This window comes from Rana temporaria, chromosome 13 (assembly GCF_905171775.1).
Source record: "Rana temporaria chromosome 13, aRanTem1.1, whole genome shotgun sequence".
NCBI classification, from domain to species: Eukaryota; Metazoa; Chordata; class Amphibia; order Anura; family Ranidae; genus Rana; species Rana temporaria.
The window spans coordinates 42,504,364-42,521,161 of record NC_053501.1 but is presented as its reverse complement, the minus strand read 5'-3'; the positions used below and the strand labels follow the sequence as shown (position 1 = coordinate 42,521,161).

General features: G+C 42.5%; 1 protein-coding gene across 13 annotated transcripts in view; it reads left to right on the top strand.

Annotated features, from left to right (window-relative positions):
• RALGAPA1 (Ral GTPase activating protein catalytic subunit alpha 1) overlaps positions 1 to 16,798 on the top strand; it is a 290,205-nt gene that overhangs the window by 188,999 nt on the left and 84,408 nt on the right. For all 13 annotated transcript variants that reach the window (XM_040333074.1, XM_040333068.1, XM_040333064.1 and 10 more), the window contains one exon: positions 2,336 to 2,519. In XM_040333074.1, the coding sequence (XP_040189008.1) occupies positions 2,336 to 2,519 (184 nt within the window). The remainder of the gene's footprint in view (positions 1 to 2,335; positions 2,520 to 16,798) is intronic.

Genomic DNA, 16,798 nt, shown 5'->3' with positions numbered 1-16,798 from the left:
AGGATGACATCCACACTGGATCCGATGGTATGATCCTCTACTCTGTGTACTTCTAACGTTACTGATGGCAAAAAAACAAATACTGAGGTGTTGATTGGCTTTAACTCCTAAATACCGGCCTGTGTGTGTGTGTGTGTGTGTGTGTGTGTGTGTGTGTGTATATTTATATATATATACATCCTGGTAGTGAAGCGGTTGTACTGAGAATATGGTTGAGGCTACAACCATGATCTGGGTGTCATCTTTTACAGCCAGCGATTCTTCTGTATACAGCGTTTCCAAACCGCCCCAAAGATGCTGCTTGTAGGACTTTTGCGAACGTCCCGCACTTATTAAATGGGAAGACAATGTGGGCGCTGGATGGTTCCCAGGCTCAGAGATTGGTAACATAAGCCTGGGATACGGTGGGAGGGGCACCTCACCCTACGCTACTAAAAGCGATTCTGCAGCGAATCTGCCGCAGGGATCACTTTTATCTGAAAGAAAATCGCCAAAGGGAAAATAAAATATTGGGGTTATGCATAGGTGTGCGCACAGAATGTGCCGGGTGTGTCTGGGCACACCCTAATCATGATATGTGTTGTAGCATTATCCAGGGGCGGCACCAGGAGCGTGGTTGGGGTGCCAGTCGCCAGTGTAAATGCCCCCCATTATATTAAAGGCTAGGTTCAACTCTAGGAACACATTACACCCGTTTTTAGGGTGCAACATAATATGGTCCCAATCAACTGTCTCCCACCACCGGAGCTTCCTTCCTGTGACAGCAGGTGGCATTTATGTGCGTTTAAACTTTGTGCACACCCTAATGCAATAGGCTGCGCACACCTATGGGGTTATGGTATCTAGCTACCGCAATAACCCGAGTATTCGAACATCAAAGTAATGACGTATTTTCCCAGTTAGGTGGTCGGCAAGTGGTTTTTAAAGGTTAAAGGATCACTAAAGATACATTTTTTTTTTTTAAATAACAAACATGTTATACTTATCTCCACTGTGCGGCTCGTTTTGCACAGGGTGGCCCTGAACCTGGTCTTCTGGGGTCCCTCGGCAGCTGTCTTGGCTCCCCCTCGCAAGGACTCAACACCTTCATGCGAGCGTGCCCGCATGGTGTTGAGTTCTTGCAGGCGCACTCCCGTGATACAGCCGGCGGCCACTGTATCACTCGGCCCCGGCGCGCTGCGTCATCGGATGTGATTGACAGCAGCGCGAGCCAATGGCTGTGCTGCTTTCTATTCACTGTAACCAATCAACGGCCAGACTGACCGGCGAAGATGATGTCGGGGGCGAGCGGGACTTTCGAGGGGTCAGGTAAGTAAAACAGGGGGGCGGTATTGTCGGATGTTTTTTTTACCTTGATGCATAGAATGCATCAAGGTGAAAAAACTTTTACCTTTACAACCCTTTCATGTTCCACTTTAAAAACGGTTGCAGCCACTCCCCACTTCCCACTCTCCCTGTGACAGCGGTACTGTGAGAAGTTCCTTTTACTAGCCATCACTTCTTGAATAGAGCACAGCCCACACGGCCACGTCATTCATTAACAGAGTTCTGTGAATTAACTATAAGTACCGACATCCTTTGCAAATGTCGGCTTGTTGTTCTACTACCACAGTGCCTTGGTAGTTCATTGATTCTTCCTGTAAGTGCGAAACTCCCTGCCGTATGGTATACAGGCAGACGGCTCACACTGACAGTCTGCAGGAGATCTCTATGGCATCTGCTGATTGCTGGTGCAATGCCTTCCAGGCTCAAAAAAAAGTAAAAGCACATTTTTTACTTGCAAATTTTTTTTTTATAAAAAGGCATTTTTTTTTTAAAGTGAACTTATTCGTTAAGGCAGAATGGGACCCTGGCAAGGTAGCAGGCCTATTTGCACTGTCTGTACTACCATAGTGTGCCCCATTAGAAGCCTGCTGCTTAAAGAGATTGTAAACCTCACGGTGGAAGTTGTACCTATAGGTAATGTAACTATCTCCTAAATGTGCGTCGTGTAGGGAATATTTACTGTGTTTTGCGTCGATTAAGTCACTGACGCATACGTTGTAAAGAAACGACCCCCTGTGCCATTTCTTCACGAGCAAGTGCTGTGACTGGCGGCTCCCGCCCACAAGTGCGGGAGGGACGTCACAGGGCTCTGGCCAGTCACAGAGACAGAGTTCGTGGCCCCGGGGGTGAACATGGATGCGGCCTGCAGTGGAGACGATTACAATTACATATTAAGGTCGTATTGCAGCTTGTTAAAGTTTGCAGTAAATGTAGTTAAAATGTTACATATTACTTATTTTTTTTATTTTTTTTTTGTGCTAATATAATTAATATGATTTGTACTCTGCAGGTCTTGCATGACTGTGTCTATGGCTCCCAGCATTTTAGCAATCCACGGTACTTTCCCATGAGCCTTTCAGATCTGGCATCTGAAGACTACGACCCCTTTCTGCAGCTGGAATGTCTGAAAGAACCTGAACCACTCCACTCCCCAGATTCTGAGCGCTCTACCAAGCTGCAACCCGTAACTGAAGGTATTTTATCTGTACAAGTAGTGTGTGGAAGATTGTACTCTTTAAATGTGTAAGCAAAATGTTGCTTTTATTTGCTTTGATACTTTGGTCTTCCCTTTCTTCATGCCCTACCCAATGCTTCAGATGTATTGACCACTTGAATTGTGTGCACATAAGCACTTTAGTGCATTGCCTTCAATGAGGGTTTAGTTTCAAGAACAAATTATTCCACTATTCCCGGGAATTTTATCACAACAATCTTTGCTTTTATATAAAATTCAAACATTGCAAGTGATTTCAGAATGGAATTATCCATTTGGGGCAATAGTCTTCCTATATAACACTGTAGTATATTCCTTTAACACATAAACTCTAAAGGTAAACGTCTAAATATATATACTTTCATAAATATACGTCTTTATAAGGTTTCTTGACTGCCAAAGGATTTGTGTGTTCTGTCTGTCAAATTCTAAGATTTACCCAGCCTCATCATATTGCACAGCTAGTAGGATAACTCAACTATATTAATTGTATAGTACAATACACAGGTAAGGTATTCATAGGTCTATACCAATAAAGGCTCATACTTTCAGGAGATTGGACACTGGCAAGCTTTTGAGGACACTATTGCCCCCCGCACCCTCACATTTTTTTTTCCCCGGGATGAGCCTCTCTACCCCACTCCATGAGTCCTCGGTTTTGTTTTTATTTTCTGTAGGTGATAGACCAGGTTTGCTACTTTATTATATCAATTTATTATTATTTTAAATATTCTTCATCCTCATTGCCTACAGAAGCAGTGTATTCTGATCGGTGCAACCTTGGGAACCACTTTTTGGGTATAGCCTATAATGTTGTTTTGGGAACTGGATCCTGTGTCTTTTGGTTGTAACGTAGCAGAGTGCTATACAGGTTCAGGGCTGTGGTCAGTCACAATGAATTATTTGTAGGGATGACCAAAGTGACAAGCAAAGCCTGGACTTTATACACTGTCCAGCATCATGAACAGGTAAGGCAGGGTCACCCTGTATTTTTGACTGTTACTGTGTAAAACGGGACTGCTTGCAATGTATTTACTTTATGGTGTAAAGTTTTCATACTTTACTCTAAAATTCATCCACTCAGAGTTTAGTGTTAGATGGATGAGCAGATGTTGTATTACTCCAATTCCGTCTGGAGCCCATTTAAGGTAATGAGGCGCCTCCTCCCATCCTTTCACCGCAAAGGTTTGTTGCAAGATGGTCTACACCCGGGTTACCTATTACTCCTTTCACACACTCCTACCCTATCTCCCACACTCTACTTTGTGAGTTCCCCACAGGGAACCACCCTTACTTGTAGCTATGGCAGAGACTTGGTGAAAGGGAGCCAACTCTAAACAGCAGACCAACATTCACTCTGCCAAAAGCCCGCTCATACTCGGCCTCAGAGTGATAAAGCATCCCTTGCACTGGAGCAGGAACCGGTTTTAACATTGCCTACAGCATCTGATTCTAGTTTTATTTCAGTATGCAGTAAGTGGGCTATTTGACAAAAGCATAATTCTCTGCATCTGTTACAATTTCTATGACATACAGTATTATGGCTTTAATGGATCCATCTAAAAAATGCCCCACCTTTTCTCCTACTCCTATTTCTCAACCAAAGTCATCACTTGATATGCCATGGTGACATGCTTATCCGAGATACCCTGTGTTTAGTATCCCTGGACCCAAAATTTAATGCTAATCTACCAGTTTCCAGAATGCAACCTGTACATATTGGAAGATATTAATATTCATATAAAACTGTAAGGGAGGGCCATGATACAGTCATTAACACAATGGCCACTCTTCATCCACGCAAATGGTCAGATGGTCTCTGACAACACCCCTTTGCTATCGGAGAAAAGGGAGGCTTCTTCTGATGTTGACCGCTCTCGTTATCATCTAACCAAGGAACACCAAACAGGATTTGTGAGAGCCACTGTACTGTTTTTGCTTTTTTCACTGGTCTCTGCTAAAACCAGGGCATGGCAAGTATTCTTCCTTTTCAACTTTTTTTATTTCTCTTTTTTTATTGTCTCTTTATTTCTTTGTAACACCCTTTTTCTGTAAATATTTTTTTTGCACTATTTTGACCTTATTATTAAACTTTTTTGAAAAGTGTTCAAAACTCTCCGGCCCGGATTCCCATAGAAGAGCGCATCTTTGTGCGGGCGTAACGTATCCAATTTACGTTACGCCTCCGCAACTTTGACAGGCAAGTGCAGTATTCATAAACCAAAGTTGCGGCGGCGCAGCGTAAATAGGCCGGCGTAAGCCCGCCTAATTCAAATGTGGAAGATGTGGGCGTGTGTTATGTAAATGTATTGTGACCCCACGTAAATGATGCTTTTTTACGAACGGCGCATGCGCCGTCCGTGAAAGTATCCCAGTGCGCATGCTCCAAATTAACCCGCAATAAGCCAATGCTTTTGACGTGAACGTAAATTACACACAGCCCTATTCACGAACGACTTACGCAAACGACGTAATCAACGGAAAATTCGACGCTGGCCCGACGTCCATACTTAACATTGGTACACCTCATATACGCCTCATATAGCAGGGGTAACTTTACGCCGGAAAAAGCCTAACGTAAGCGGCGTAATGCGACGGCCGGGCGTACGTTCGTGAATTGGCGTATCTAGCTGATTTACATATTTCTAGGCGTAAATCAGCGTACACGCCCCTAGCGGCCAGCGTAAATATGCAGTTAAGATACGACGGCGTAGGAGACTTACGTTGGTCGTATCTTATACAAATTCTGGCGTATCTGATTCTTTGAATCAGGCGCCAAGATGCGACGCCTCAGACTCAAAGATAAGACGTCGTATCTCCTACGTGAATTCGGGCCTCCGTCTCTAAGGATTTTAAAATTTCCTGTCTCTTGAGTACTACTGTATATGATCAATCTCTGAACATACCTGTCTGTGGTGTACAGACGTTTATCTTTCATTATTGTTCTTGCTAATATTGTGAAGGGTTAATAGGCCCAAAAGCTATCTGGTGGCAGTTTGAAGTTTAACAGGTTTATTGCTTAATTAACTTAATGCAGTGACAATCACTCTTAGGCTACTGGCACTTAGATTGTAGGCCTGCAAGCTGGAAAATCTTTGCTCGGGGTGCAGCTGAGAGTTGCGTTGTGACGTAAGTGACGGCACAGTGTGAGATTGGCCAGTCCTTTGTCATGAGTTGGTAAAAAGGACAGGGGTCTGACATCTGCTTTCATCACAAGACCCCACGGTCATCTATAAATAATTGCCTATGTACTGTACTACAAGATAACGAATTTGCAGGTAAGTTAGAATTCCTGTTTCCTTTGTTGCAGCTAAGAAATGCACTTTTTGCTCCCTTTTCCTTTACCTAGTCTGCTGACTGGCCAAGGAAGGAACAGAAGACTGGTAAAGTCATCCTCATGTGCACTACAGCAAAACCTTTTTTTGTTTTTTGTTTTATTTTGGATAGGGAGTCGGTTTAATTTTTGCCATATGTGTCCCATTAGGGAGATTTTCATTCACTTTCTGTCCCATAGCCACAACCGGAAGTGAGAGGAAATCCCTGCAAACTATGGGAATCTCTTGGGGACCCCCAGGTCACCGTTGGAAAATTTACCCCCAAAATTTGAAATTTCCTTTTTACTTTTACTTTCAATGATAATAGTACAATAAGGGGAAAAATGTATTTGATCCCCTGCTGATTTTGTACGTTTGCCCACTGACAAAGAAATTATCAGTCTATAATTTTAATGGTAGGTTTTTTTTAACAATGAGAGACAGAATAACAACAAAAATATCCAGAAAAACACTTTTTTTTTTTTAAAAGTTATAAATTTAGTTATACATTTATTTGCATTTTAATGAGTGAAATAAGTATTTGACCCCTTCGCAAAACTTGACTTGGTACTTGGTGGCAAAACCCTTGTTGGAAGTTAGAGGTTTCTTGTAGTTGGCCACCAGGTTTGCACACCTCTCAGGAGGGATTTTGTCCAACTCCTCTTTGTAGGTCCTCTGCAAGTCATTAAGGTTTCGAGGTTGATGTTTGGTAGCTCGAACCCTCAGCTCCCTCCACATATTTTCCGAGGGATTAAAGTGGAGTTACGCCCACCCCTTTAAAAAGTCAGCAGCTATACATACTGTAGCTGCCAACTTTTAGCGATTTTGCCTGTTCTGGAGTCCAGCGATGTTCGCGCCGCAGCGGATGTTTACATTGGCTGGTCAGGTGCTGCAGCCGCCATTGCGGGTAAGCGAACCTGGCCGCGCACTCACTGGCATTGCAGAAAGGGAGGGAGAAAGAGGGGGACCAAGCTGCTTATGTAATTTGCCACCGCTCGGTCTCCCAGAAGTGGAGACAGGGTACCTGTAAAAAAAAAAAACGGGTACCTGTTCCCCCCCCCCCCCAAAAGGTGCCAAATGTGGCACCGGAGGGGGAGGAATCGGATAAGTGTAAGTTCCACTTTTGGGTGGAACTTCACTTTAACCACTTAAGGACCCATTCACGCGATATACGTCGGCAGAATGGCACAGCTGGGCACAATTACGTACCTGTGTCTCTTTAAGCCCAGCCGTGGTCCGAAGCTCCATGACCGTGCCCGCGTGACTCGATTGCTGCCGGCGTCCCGCGATCGGTCACCAAAGCTGAAGAGCGGGGAGAGGTGTGTGTAAACACATCTTCCCCGTTCTTCATTGTGGCAGTGTCAGTGATCTAAACAACAACAGTTGGGGAAAAAAAGTGTCAGTGAACAGTCAAGAAAAAAATTGCTGATCGCCGCCATTAAAAGTAAAAAAAAAATTATTAATAAAAATGCAATAAAAATATCCCCTATTTTGTAAACACTATACATTTTGTGCAAACCAATCGATAAATGCTTATTGCAATTTTTTATTTATTTATTTTTTTACCAAAAATAGGTAGAAGAATATGTATCGGCCTAAACTGAGGAAATTTTTTTTTATATATTTTTGGGGCATATTATAGCAAAAAGTAAAAAATATAAAAAAAAAATTCAAAATTGTCGCTCTATTTTTGTTTATAGCGCAGAAAATAAAAACTGCAGAGGTGATCAAATACCACCAAAAGGAAGCTCTATTTGTGGGAAAATAAAGAACGCCAATTTTGTTTGGGAGCCACGTCGCACGACCGCGCAATTGTTAGTTAAAGCGACGCAGTGCCGAATCGCAAAAAGGGGCAAGGTCCTTAACCTGCATAATGGTCCGGGTCTTAAGTGGTTAAAGTCTGGAGACTGGCTAGGCCACTGCAGGACCTTAATGTGCTTCTTCTTGAGACACACTTCTTTTGTTGCCTTGGCTGTGTGTTTTGGGTCATTGTCATGCTGGAATAACCATCCACAACCCATTTTCAATGCCCTGGCTGAGGGAAGGAGGTTTTAACCCAAGATTTGACAGTGCATGGCCCCATCCATCATCCCTTTTGATGTGGTGAAGTTATCCTGTCCCCTTAACAGAAAAACACGCCCAAAGCATAATGTTTCCTCCTCCATGTTTGAAGGTAGGGATAGTGTTCTTGGGGTCATAGCAGCATTCCTCCTCTTCCAAACACGGTGGGTTGAGTTGATGCCAAAGAGCTTGATTTTGGCCTCATCTGGCCAAAACACTTCCACTAGGGTCTATGAATAATTCAGATCTTCATTCAAAATCAGACGGGCCTGTAGCGACGGAGTCCGCCAAGTGTGAATGAGGCCTTACTGTACTTGACTTGTGATGCATTTGCCTATATGTCTCAGTTTAATTCTCCCTGCTAGCCATGTGTGTGTGTTAGAGGTAGAAAGGGATTTCATGTGTGATTCATTCCTCTGCTAACAGGTTATTGAAGTGCTAATGTCCCCTCACTATTCTAAAGGTTAATTGATCTATTGTGTTGTGTGAAGAAGATCTGTGTTTACCCTTAAAAGATGTGTATTGTATCATCAGGCTAAATGATTAGATAAGTGGTATGTTAATTATTCTGATTGCTTCAGTGTAGTAATTACCTCCACTGATGTCATTATCTAAAGAAATGTGTCTGCATGGTCGGCTCCGACGTGTCTCCTATAATCTGTATGGGAACCCCCACTGTGTGAGGGGGGGCGGAGATTTCATTGTTCCTAACAGGTTGTAACCACATATAAGCTGAGTGTTGTGTCATTAAAGTGTCTTGTTCTAGCAGTAAGCCTGGACTCATGTGTGGCTTATTGGGGCGATTCCATGGACTCCTACTTGTGGAATATTGGGTGATTTTCGTTATGGGAAGAAGGGACTGTTTGACGGGGATATCATACCAATACCGTCACATGACTTATATGTGCTTTTGCCTGTTGGTGACAGAGCCTTTTTAAATGAGCACAAAGTTATGTCATTTGATCTTCTATATTTAAAACTTTTTTTTTTCTTTTCAATACAGATTTACAGTTACCCCTGTTTGTAGAAAGCATTTATTTTTTTTTTTTTTTCAAAGTGTAACTAGTTTGAACATTGTTCAGTGTGTAATCTGTTTTCCCCCCACTGTGATGCCTACAAAAATATTGAGTGCCAAAATAAACTTTTATATCCATAATTCAGGTTTTTCACACCAAAAAATAGAAGAGGGCGTCACGCCAGGTCCCCTAATGGTAAAAACAGCACTTCTATTAGCAATCGTGGCACCAGTTGAAGGTTTGTCAGCGGGAAGTCATACACAAATCATTTCATTTCTTGGATCAGCAAATAAATTGAATCCTCCATATGGGTCTCAATTCATCCATGGGATTTAGACTTGTTTAGACTGCAGCCTCATTTCCTGGATTTAAAAGCATCTTTTAAAATGAGCACAGAAGTTATTAGATGCCAAGTTCTTGCTTCTAGACCTACTTTTTTTTTTGTTTTTGAATAATAAGATGTTCCTACCGTGATGATTGATTATAACATCGGGATGCATGTTTTTTTGTGAGCTGGAAATGATTGGAACATGACATTGTTCATACTCAAGGGCTGTGTGCCTTGCCCTATGAGAACAAGCCACCCATGGACCGATCATTATCTTTCAGCTCCTCTGCTGTTGAACTTGTTTGATACACAGCGAGTTACACTTGTTGATGCCCAGGGATGCTCATCGTCTATTGTGTGAGACGCCACTGCATGATGTGCACTGATTTTATACCCAGCGCCTCACTGTCAAGAGTTTAAATCCATGGATTGCATGTATGCAACTATACTTGAACTGTTCCAAACAGGGCTGTGGAGTCGGAGTCGAGGAGTCGGGGGAAATTTTGGGTACCTGGAGTCGGAGTCGGCAAACAATGCACCGACTCCGACTCCTACTAAATTTAGATTGGAATAATAAAAAAAAAAGCAAGTTTAAATGTCCCAATTCACAAAACGTTATAATTAATGACTTCTCTACTGTAAGAATAAAGACCAATGCATGCAGTGCCTCACGTAACCGCAAAACGAACACGTTAAGTGACCGTGAAGAAGCATGCTTTTCATGTGCTTCACTATATGGCACGCAACGCACAATTAGGAGCTGCAATACTTATACTTTCCATAGTGTTGTGTTCTGCTTTTACAGGGAACGCATGTTAGAGAACCAGTAAGTGTCCAAATAAAAAAATTCCAACAGGAGTTTTATAAAGCACTAAAAGAAGTTGAAAAGTATGATCGCTCATCAAAACTTACTGTTGAAGAAGCCATCCTTGTTTATCCAGAGATCGTTGGTGATGTGGCCAGAATAGTTACTGCAATGCCACCCACCCAAGTCAGTGTCGAAAGATTATTTTCAGCCCTAAAAATAATAAAGTCTGACTTAAGAGCCTCTATGAAAGAGGATCTGGCAGAGGCAATTCTCTTCCTTAGAACTCTACATTGAATTGATTTGCATTTGCTAAGCCTAGAACTACATTTCAAGATTAATATAAACCATTTCTAGGTTTTACAGATTTTGTTTTTGGTTCATTATAGATAAGCTTTGTTTTTGTTCTAAAACAACCAAATAATGTGGTTTGTATTTTTGAACTGGTAAAGATCCTGTTCCTGATGTTTATGCCTGCTGCTACTATCCAGCCACTTGATTGTTTTCATTGTGTTTGCCTTTTGCTTAAACTGTGCAATACAGTAGACTGTTGGCTTCCCAGCCAGTAGTCCTGTGGTAGGTTGCGTTTCTTTCCCTCAAGGAATGTATAAAATACATTCGCATATTAATACAGAGGAGTCGGAGTCGGAGTCGGAAGTACATAAAACTGAGGAGTCGGAACATTTATCTACCGACTCCACAGCCCTGGTTCCAGATTGGGGGTCTATAGAACTTCTTGAATCTGAGTTTACCTAGTGACTAGAGGTCATTGAGACATATTGATTACTTATCCTTTCATTTGTGAGAAGTTGTACTTCAGCGCTATGGTGGGGTTTCTAATGTGCATGGGTCAGTTTTATCAACTTTTATTACATCACTGTCTGAATTTTAATTACATGTGGGACAGGGCTCGACAAACCCGGGCGCCAGGTCGCAATTCCGACTATAATTGGCGACTGAGGTAACCTGTCTCCGTGCGCACCTCCCCGTGATCGCGTCGGCCGCGCCAGCCAGTAATTGAGGCCGTGCCTTTGCGGCCTTCTGCAGGCCTATGCTTCTTTCTGGAATCTGGTGCCCTCTTGTGGTGGCCGTTGGTATTACAAGACAACCAGCAATGCTAATGAAGCTTCCCTGCCTATTTTCATTGCCCAACAAGTTCCTTCTCTTAGAACCCCCAAACATTATATAATTTTTTTTATTCTAACACCCTAGAGAAAAAAATGGCTGTCGTTGCAATACTTTGTCACACCGTATTTGCGCAGCGGTCTTACAAGCGCACTTTTTGGGGAAAAAATACATCTTTTTAATTAAAAAATAAGACAGCAGTAAAGTTAGCCCAGTTTTTTTTTTTATATTGTGAAACATAATGTTACGCCGAGTAAATTGATACCCAACATGTCACGCTTCAAAATTGCGTCTGCTCGTGGAATGGCAACAAACTTTTACCCTTTAAAATCTCCTTAGGTGACGTTTAAAAAATTCTACAGGTTGCATGTTTTGAGTTACAGAATGGGTCTAGGGCTAGAATTATTGCTCTCGCTCTACCAATCACGGCAATACCTCACATGTGTGATTTGAACAAAGCTTTCATATGCGGGTGCTACTTATGTATGCGTTCGCTTCTGCACACGAGCTCGGTGGGACGGGGCTCGTTCCTGGCTCCTAACTTTGTTAGCTGGCTCCTAGATTCCAAGCAAATTTGTCGAGCCCTGATGTAAGAGGCACAGTCTAATATTATTTTTTGGACAGTTAAAACTTTTGATTGGAACACATCTAATCTCATACAAGTTTTCTTATTTTGTGTTGGAAAAACTACATTTATCAGCTATAGATTTCAAGAGACCGGCCAAGATTCGGTCCATCTATGGGCATGCTGATTGTACCATTGATTGACTTGGACACAACCAGCATGTCAAATTTTTAGTATGCAATTATTGCCAGTGGATATAGCCGCTATTGTGGGAATCACTGTGTTCTCCCAGCAGGGACCGATTCATTCTTGCCACTCTGACAAGCAGGGTACCCCCTCTCATTGTGAAGAAGGCTTGTTTCTAAACTTGGCAGGCTTAGACATCAACCTAGACAACTGGTGAATTTTGGCCAGTGGTCCCAATGCAAGTGTAGACGAGACCTTAAAGCGTGGTTCACCCTCAATAACAATATTCTAGCATTAAATTAAGCATAGTAGCGTGAGCTACAATATGCCTTTATTTTTTATTTTTGCCCCGTACTCACTGTTTAATCCTATAGTGAAGATTCAGACTCCCCGCGGGGAATGGGCGTTCCTATCCAGAGGGAAGATGATTGACGGCCGGCTATGGCACGTCACGCTCCCCGAACATAGCCGGAGTAGGTCTCGGCTCTTCACGGCGCTATACAGCGCCTGCGCACAGACTAGGCGCAGGCGCCGTGAAGAGCCAAGTCCTATTTCGGCTATTTCCAGAGAAGCGTGACGCGCCAAACCCGGCTGTCAATCATCTTCCCTCTGGATAGGAACGCCCATTCCCCGCGGGGATTCTGAATCTTCACTATAGGATTAAACAGTGAGTACGGGGCAAAAAAAATAAATAAAGGCATACTGTAGCTCGCGCTACTATGCTTAATTTAATGCTAGAAAAAAAAAAATGTTTATAGGGTGAAGCCCCTCTTTAAATTACCTACTTGTTTGGTTGTTCCGATGGGCTGGGATAGACAAATATAGCTTTAAATAGTCTTGTGTTAATGTGCATTTTAGTTTGAGTTAGAATTTCATTATCATTTTCAGGTCCCTCATCTCGTACATCTTATTTTTATACTACAGCTTTTCTACACTAGGAGCATACCATGGTGTAATGTGCTTCTTTGAACTGAGGAGAGTTGGACTCTCGCACATATGTACTCTTGGAGGCTCATTTCATATCTATTCCTTTCATGTCCTACTTGAGCAATGCCCAACATATATTCTATATTCCTTTTGGTATTTCTTTATTGAGTTTGAGTCCTCATCAAGCAATAATTGACTGGGTTGGCCTTCATAGCCTACTGTCTCTGTGGCCCCCACCAAGATAACCACTTAGAAAATAATGATTAAATATGTATGTGCTTATTAGTTTCCATGTTTTTAGGTGACACGTGTGATGTTCTGTACTCTTCTATTAATTATCCCATTTGGCTGCCTTCAGCTCATGATGTAAATGTGGTGCAATTCATTACTCCTAAAGAATTATATTAAATTGCTATTCATACAAATAAAGGTGTATAGTTTCTTTTGCTGAAGAGGTCATAATTATAGCTGATGCAGAAATCTCTTTCCCTCATCAAATCGCCCTATTAGTGCAATGTACTCATCCATAGGCCACTGCAGATCCTTTCTGCCATAATTACATTTTCACCTCTTGCTTATTACAAGAGGCTAACATTTGGGCCTCTTGTCACAATCGGTTTCATGTTTTCTTTTTTCCTTTTTTTTTTCCTTTGCTGTAAGGACAGCAGGCGTTCTATGGCTGTGCCGCTTCTCTGTGTGATAATGGGCTGTAATTACTGAGTTTGCTGCACAATGCATGGGTGTTTGTTTAAAGCTGAATAGCCTTCTCTGAAAAGGTCCTCCTATTAAGTAAATAGAAGTTGCACAAAGCCATATTATCAGAAATATCCAAGGGATTGCATTCTCCACACGTGTCTTTGCAAATACAGATTTTTGTATCCATGCTGTCGGTAGGTTGTCATTTTGTACATGTCACTCATTCTTCTCTGTCTTCATGAGGGTTTTTTTTTTATTATTGCAAAGCTGTCCTGTGATGGTTGCTTGCACTATTTAAAGATTGTAAGGGACCCTAGATAACCCAGCTTGTATAAGTGGTTAAGGCCGGTGTGCCAAGATTGAGCTTTGTAGTTCTTCTCTTGTAGGCTGTACTAAGCAATTGAAGCACTTTCCATCACATTTACCGATTTGTGTGATTGAGTACGGATTGTACCCTCATCTGTGAAGAAATAGGTACCAAAAAATCAGAGTGTATTTTGTACTAAGTGATCTTTTGAAAAAGTAATTACACCCAATGAAAACTGTTAAATTTTTAAGAAAATTTGAAGGAACAAACATTAGATCTTCATGCAAACATTGTATACACGTAAAGTGGAAATGGTTGACTAGATGATATATACATTTTGCATAGTGTTTTTATTCACATAATTAATATACCGTGCATACTTGCATATAAGCCAACCCAAATATAAGCCGAGGCACCTAATTTTACCACAAAAAAATGGGAAAACTTATTAACTATTAGTATAAGCCTAGGGTAGGAAATGTAGTAGCTACTGTAAGTGGAAAAGAGGGTCAACAATGCCCATTTGCAGCGGCCTCACTGTGGCCATTTGCAGCGGCCTCACTGTGGCCATTTGCAGCGGCCTCACTGTGGCCATTTGCAGCGGCCTCACTGTGGCCATTTGCAGCGGCCTCACTGTGGCCATTTGCAGCGGCCTCACTGTGGCCATTTGCAGCCTCTTCACTGTGGCCATGTGCAGCCTCTTCACTGTGGCCATGTGCAGCCTCTTCACTGTGGCCATGTGCAGCCTCTTCACTGTGGCCATGTGCAGCCTCTTCACTGTGGCCATGTGCAGCCTCTTCACTGTGGCCATGTGCAGCCTCTTCACTGTGGCCATGTGCAGCCTCTTCACTGTGGCCATGTGCAGCCTCTTCACTGTGGCCATGTGCAGCCTCTTCACTGTGGCCATGTGCAGCCTCTTCACTGTGGCCATGTGCAGCCTCTTCACTGTGGCCATGTGCAGCCTCTTCACTGTGGCCATGTGCAGCCTCTTCACTGTGGCCATGTGCAGCCTCTTCACTGTGGCCATGTGCAGCCTCTTCACTGTGGCCATGTGCAGCCTCTTCACTGTGGCCATGTGCAGCCTCTTCACTGTGGCCATGTGCAGCCTCCTCACTGTGGCCATTGCATGCCTGTCATACAGTCAGTCGGCAGCCATCCAGTGTAACAAAGCCCCCTCTCCTCCTCGTCCATGATAGACGGAACACTCAGTTTCCCAGCAGTGAGTCAGTGTTTTAAGCCTAACGAGGAGGAGGTGGGGCTTTGTTACACTGCACGGCCGTCGACTAGACTGACTGTCACAGCGCCAGGAGATCAGGTGCACAAAGCTGCAGATGGACATAGACTCGCGTATAAGCCGAGAGGGAATTTTCAGCACAAGACAAACTGCTTATATTTAAGTATATACGGTATCAAAAAATTTAAGATTTGTCACATGGAAAAAGTAACACTATGTTGAAAGCTCAAAAATCATAGACTTTAGAGGCGAATATACAGAAGATAAAATATTTCCAAATTGTATTATGTACATTAAAATATTTTACACAGAACAATAATTGAATATAAAATATTGTGTAAAATAATGTTTTCTACTATGTATTACAGTCAAAAGTGTAAACCCCTTTTGAAGTGTATACTGCGTACATGGAGACCATGCACATAGGAAAAAAGTACACCAAAGTGTTAATTTTTTCTCCAGGTGCTGGGGCTCCACTTGTCCTTAGTGAATCTTTTTTACAGCTCCATGTTTACACGTCTTCAAGAGTCTTTAATAGATCTATTTGATAAGAAAATGCATATTATAGGTACCTACTTGCATACAGGTAGCTTATATACATACAATATATCATCAAAAACACTCGCCAGAAATAGGATGTGGGGGCCAAGGCGCTCACCCCCGGAAACCAGAAGAGAGGCCAACCTAGCCACAACCTCGGTCCCACATTAGCACAATCTGCTAGGAAGATGGCAGATGCATGGTAAAAGTAAACACACCCCTGCATTTACCACCATTTCAAATCCATGAAATTAGAATCCGGTTTTTCCAGATAGGTGCTAATATTTAGAACGTCTTATCTTATTTAAATCATGAAAGGCAGCAGTGACTGGCATCACTAATGGGCACTGATTGGTGTCATTGATGGGCACTCATTGGTACTACTGATGGGCACTGATTGGTGGCACTGGGAGGCTTTACTGTAATGGGGGCCCTGATTACATGTCTGTGTTTTCCCTGCGAGGAGATGCTGCTGATTGGCTCTCTTCGCCACACACTGTCAGTGTAATAAGAGCCGATCACGGTACTTCCGTGTTTACATGTGACCCGCTGTGATTGGACACAGCCGATCACTACAGAGATCGGGTTGTGCCATGTCCTAGAAACACAGCGTGGCCGTTCTGGGTGCCATCATATGACGACCACCCAGAACGAGAGCCGCACCATCCCTCTGTCATTTGACGGTGGGCGGCAATCGGTTAAAGTGCATTCATCTACATTTATCAAGGGATTAAACCTGCTCAGTGTGCCAGTAAAAAGCCTTTGGTGTCCAAAAAACATTAGTGCAAGGCTACATTTTGCCATTGGATGTAAGGACAAAGATCAGGCTTCCTGAAACAATGTATTGAAGACTGTTAAATCAATAAAAGAGGAGTTTGGTTACACAACCCTAATTCCAAAAAAAGGGACACTGTAAAATCTACATAAAAACAGGTAATTTTAAAATTGATGGCAATATAAAATTGGCTATTATACAGGTATCCAGATTGTATTCTTTCTGCGTTTGCTAAAACAATGTTTTTTTCCACAAATCTAAGTAGGGTATGTTGGTGCTGTATCTGGATTTTGGTAGATATTTAGATCTATTGAAATTCAAATTAGAAGGATGTTTTCTTTTTTTTTCATTCAAGTTTGTGTTTTTATTTCAAATAAAAT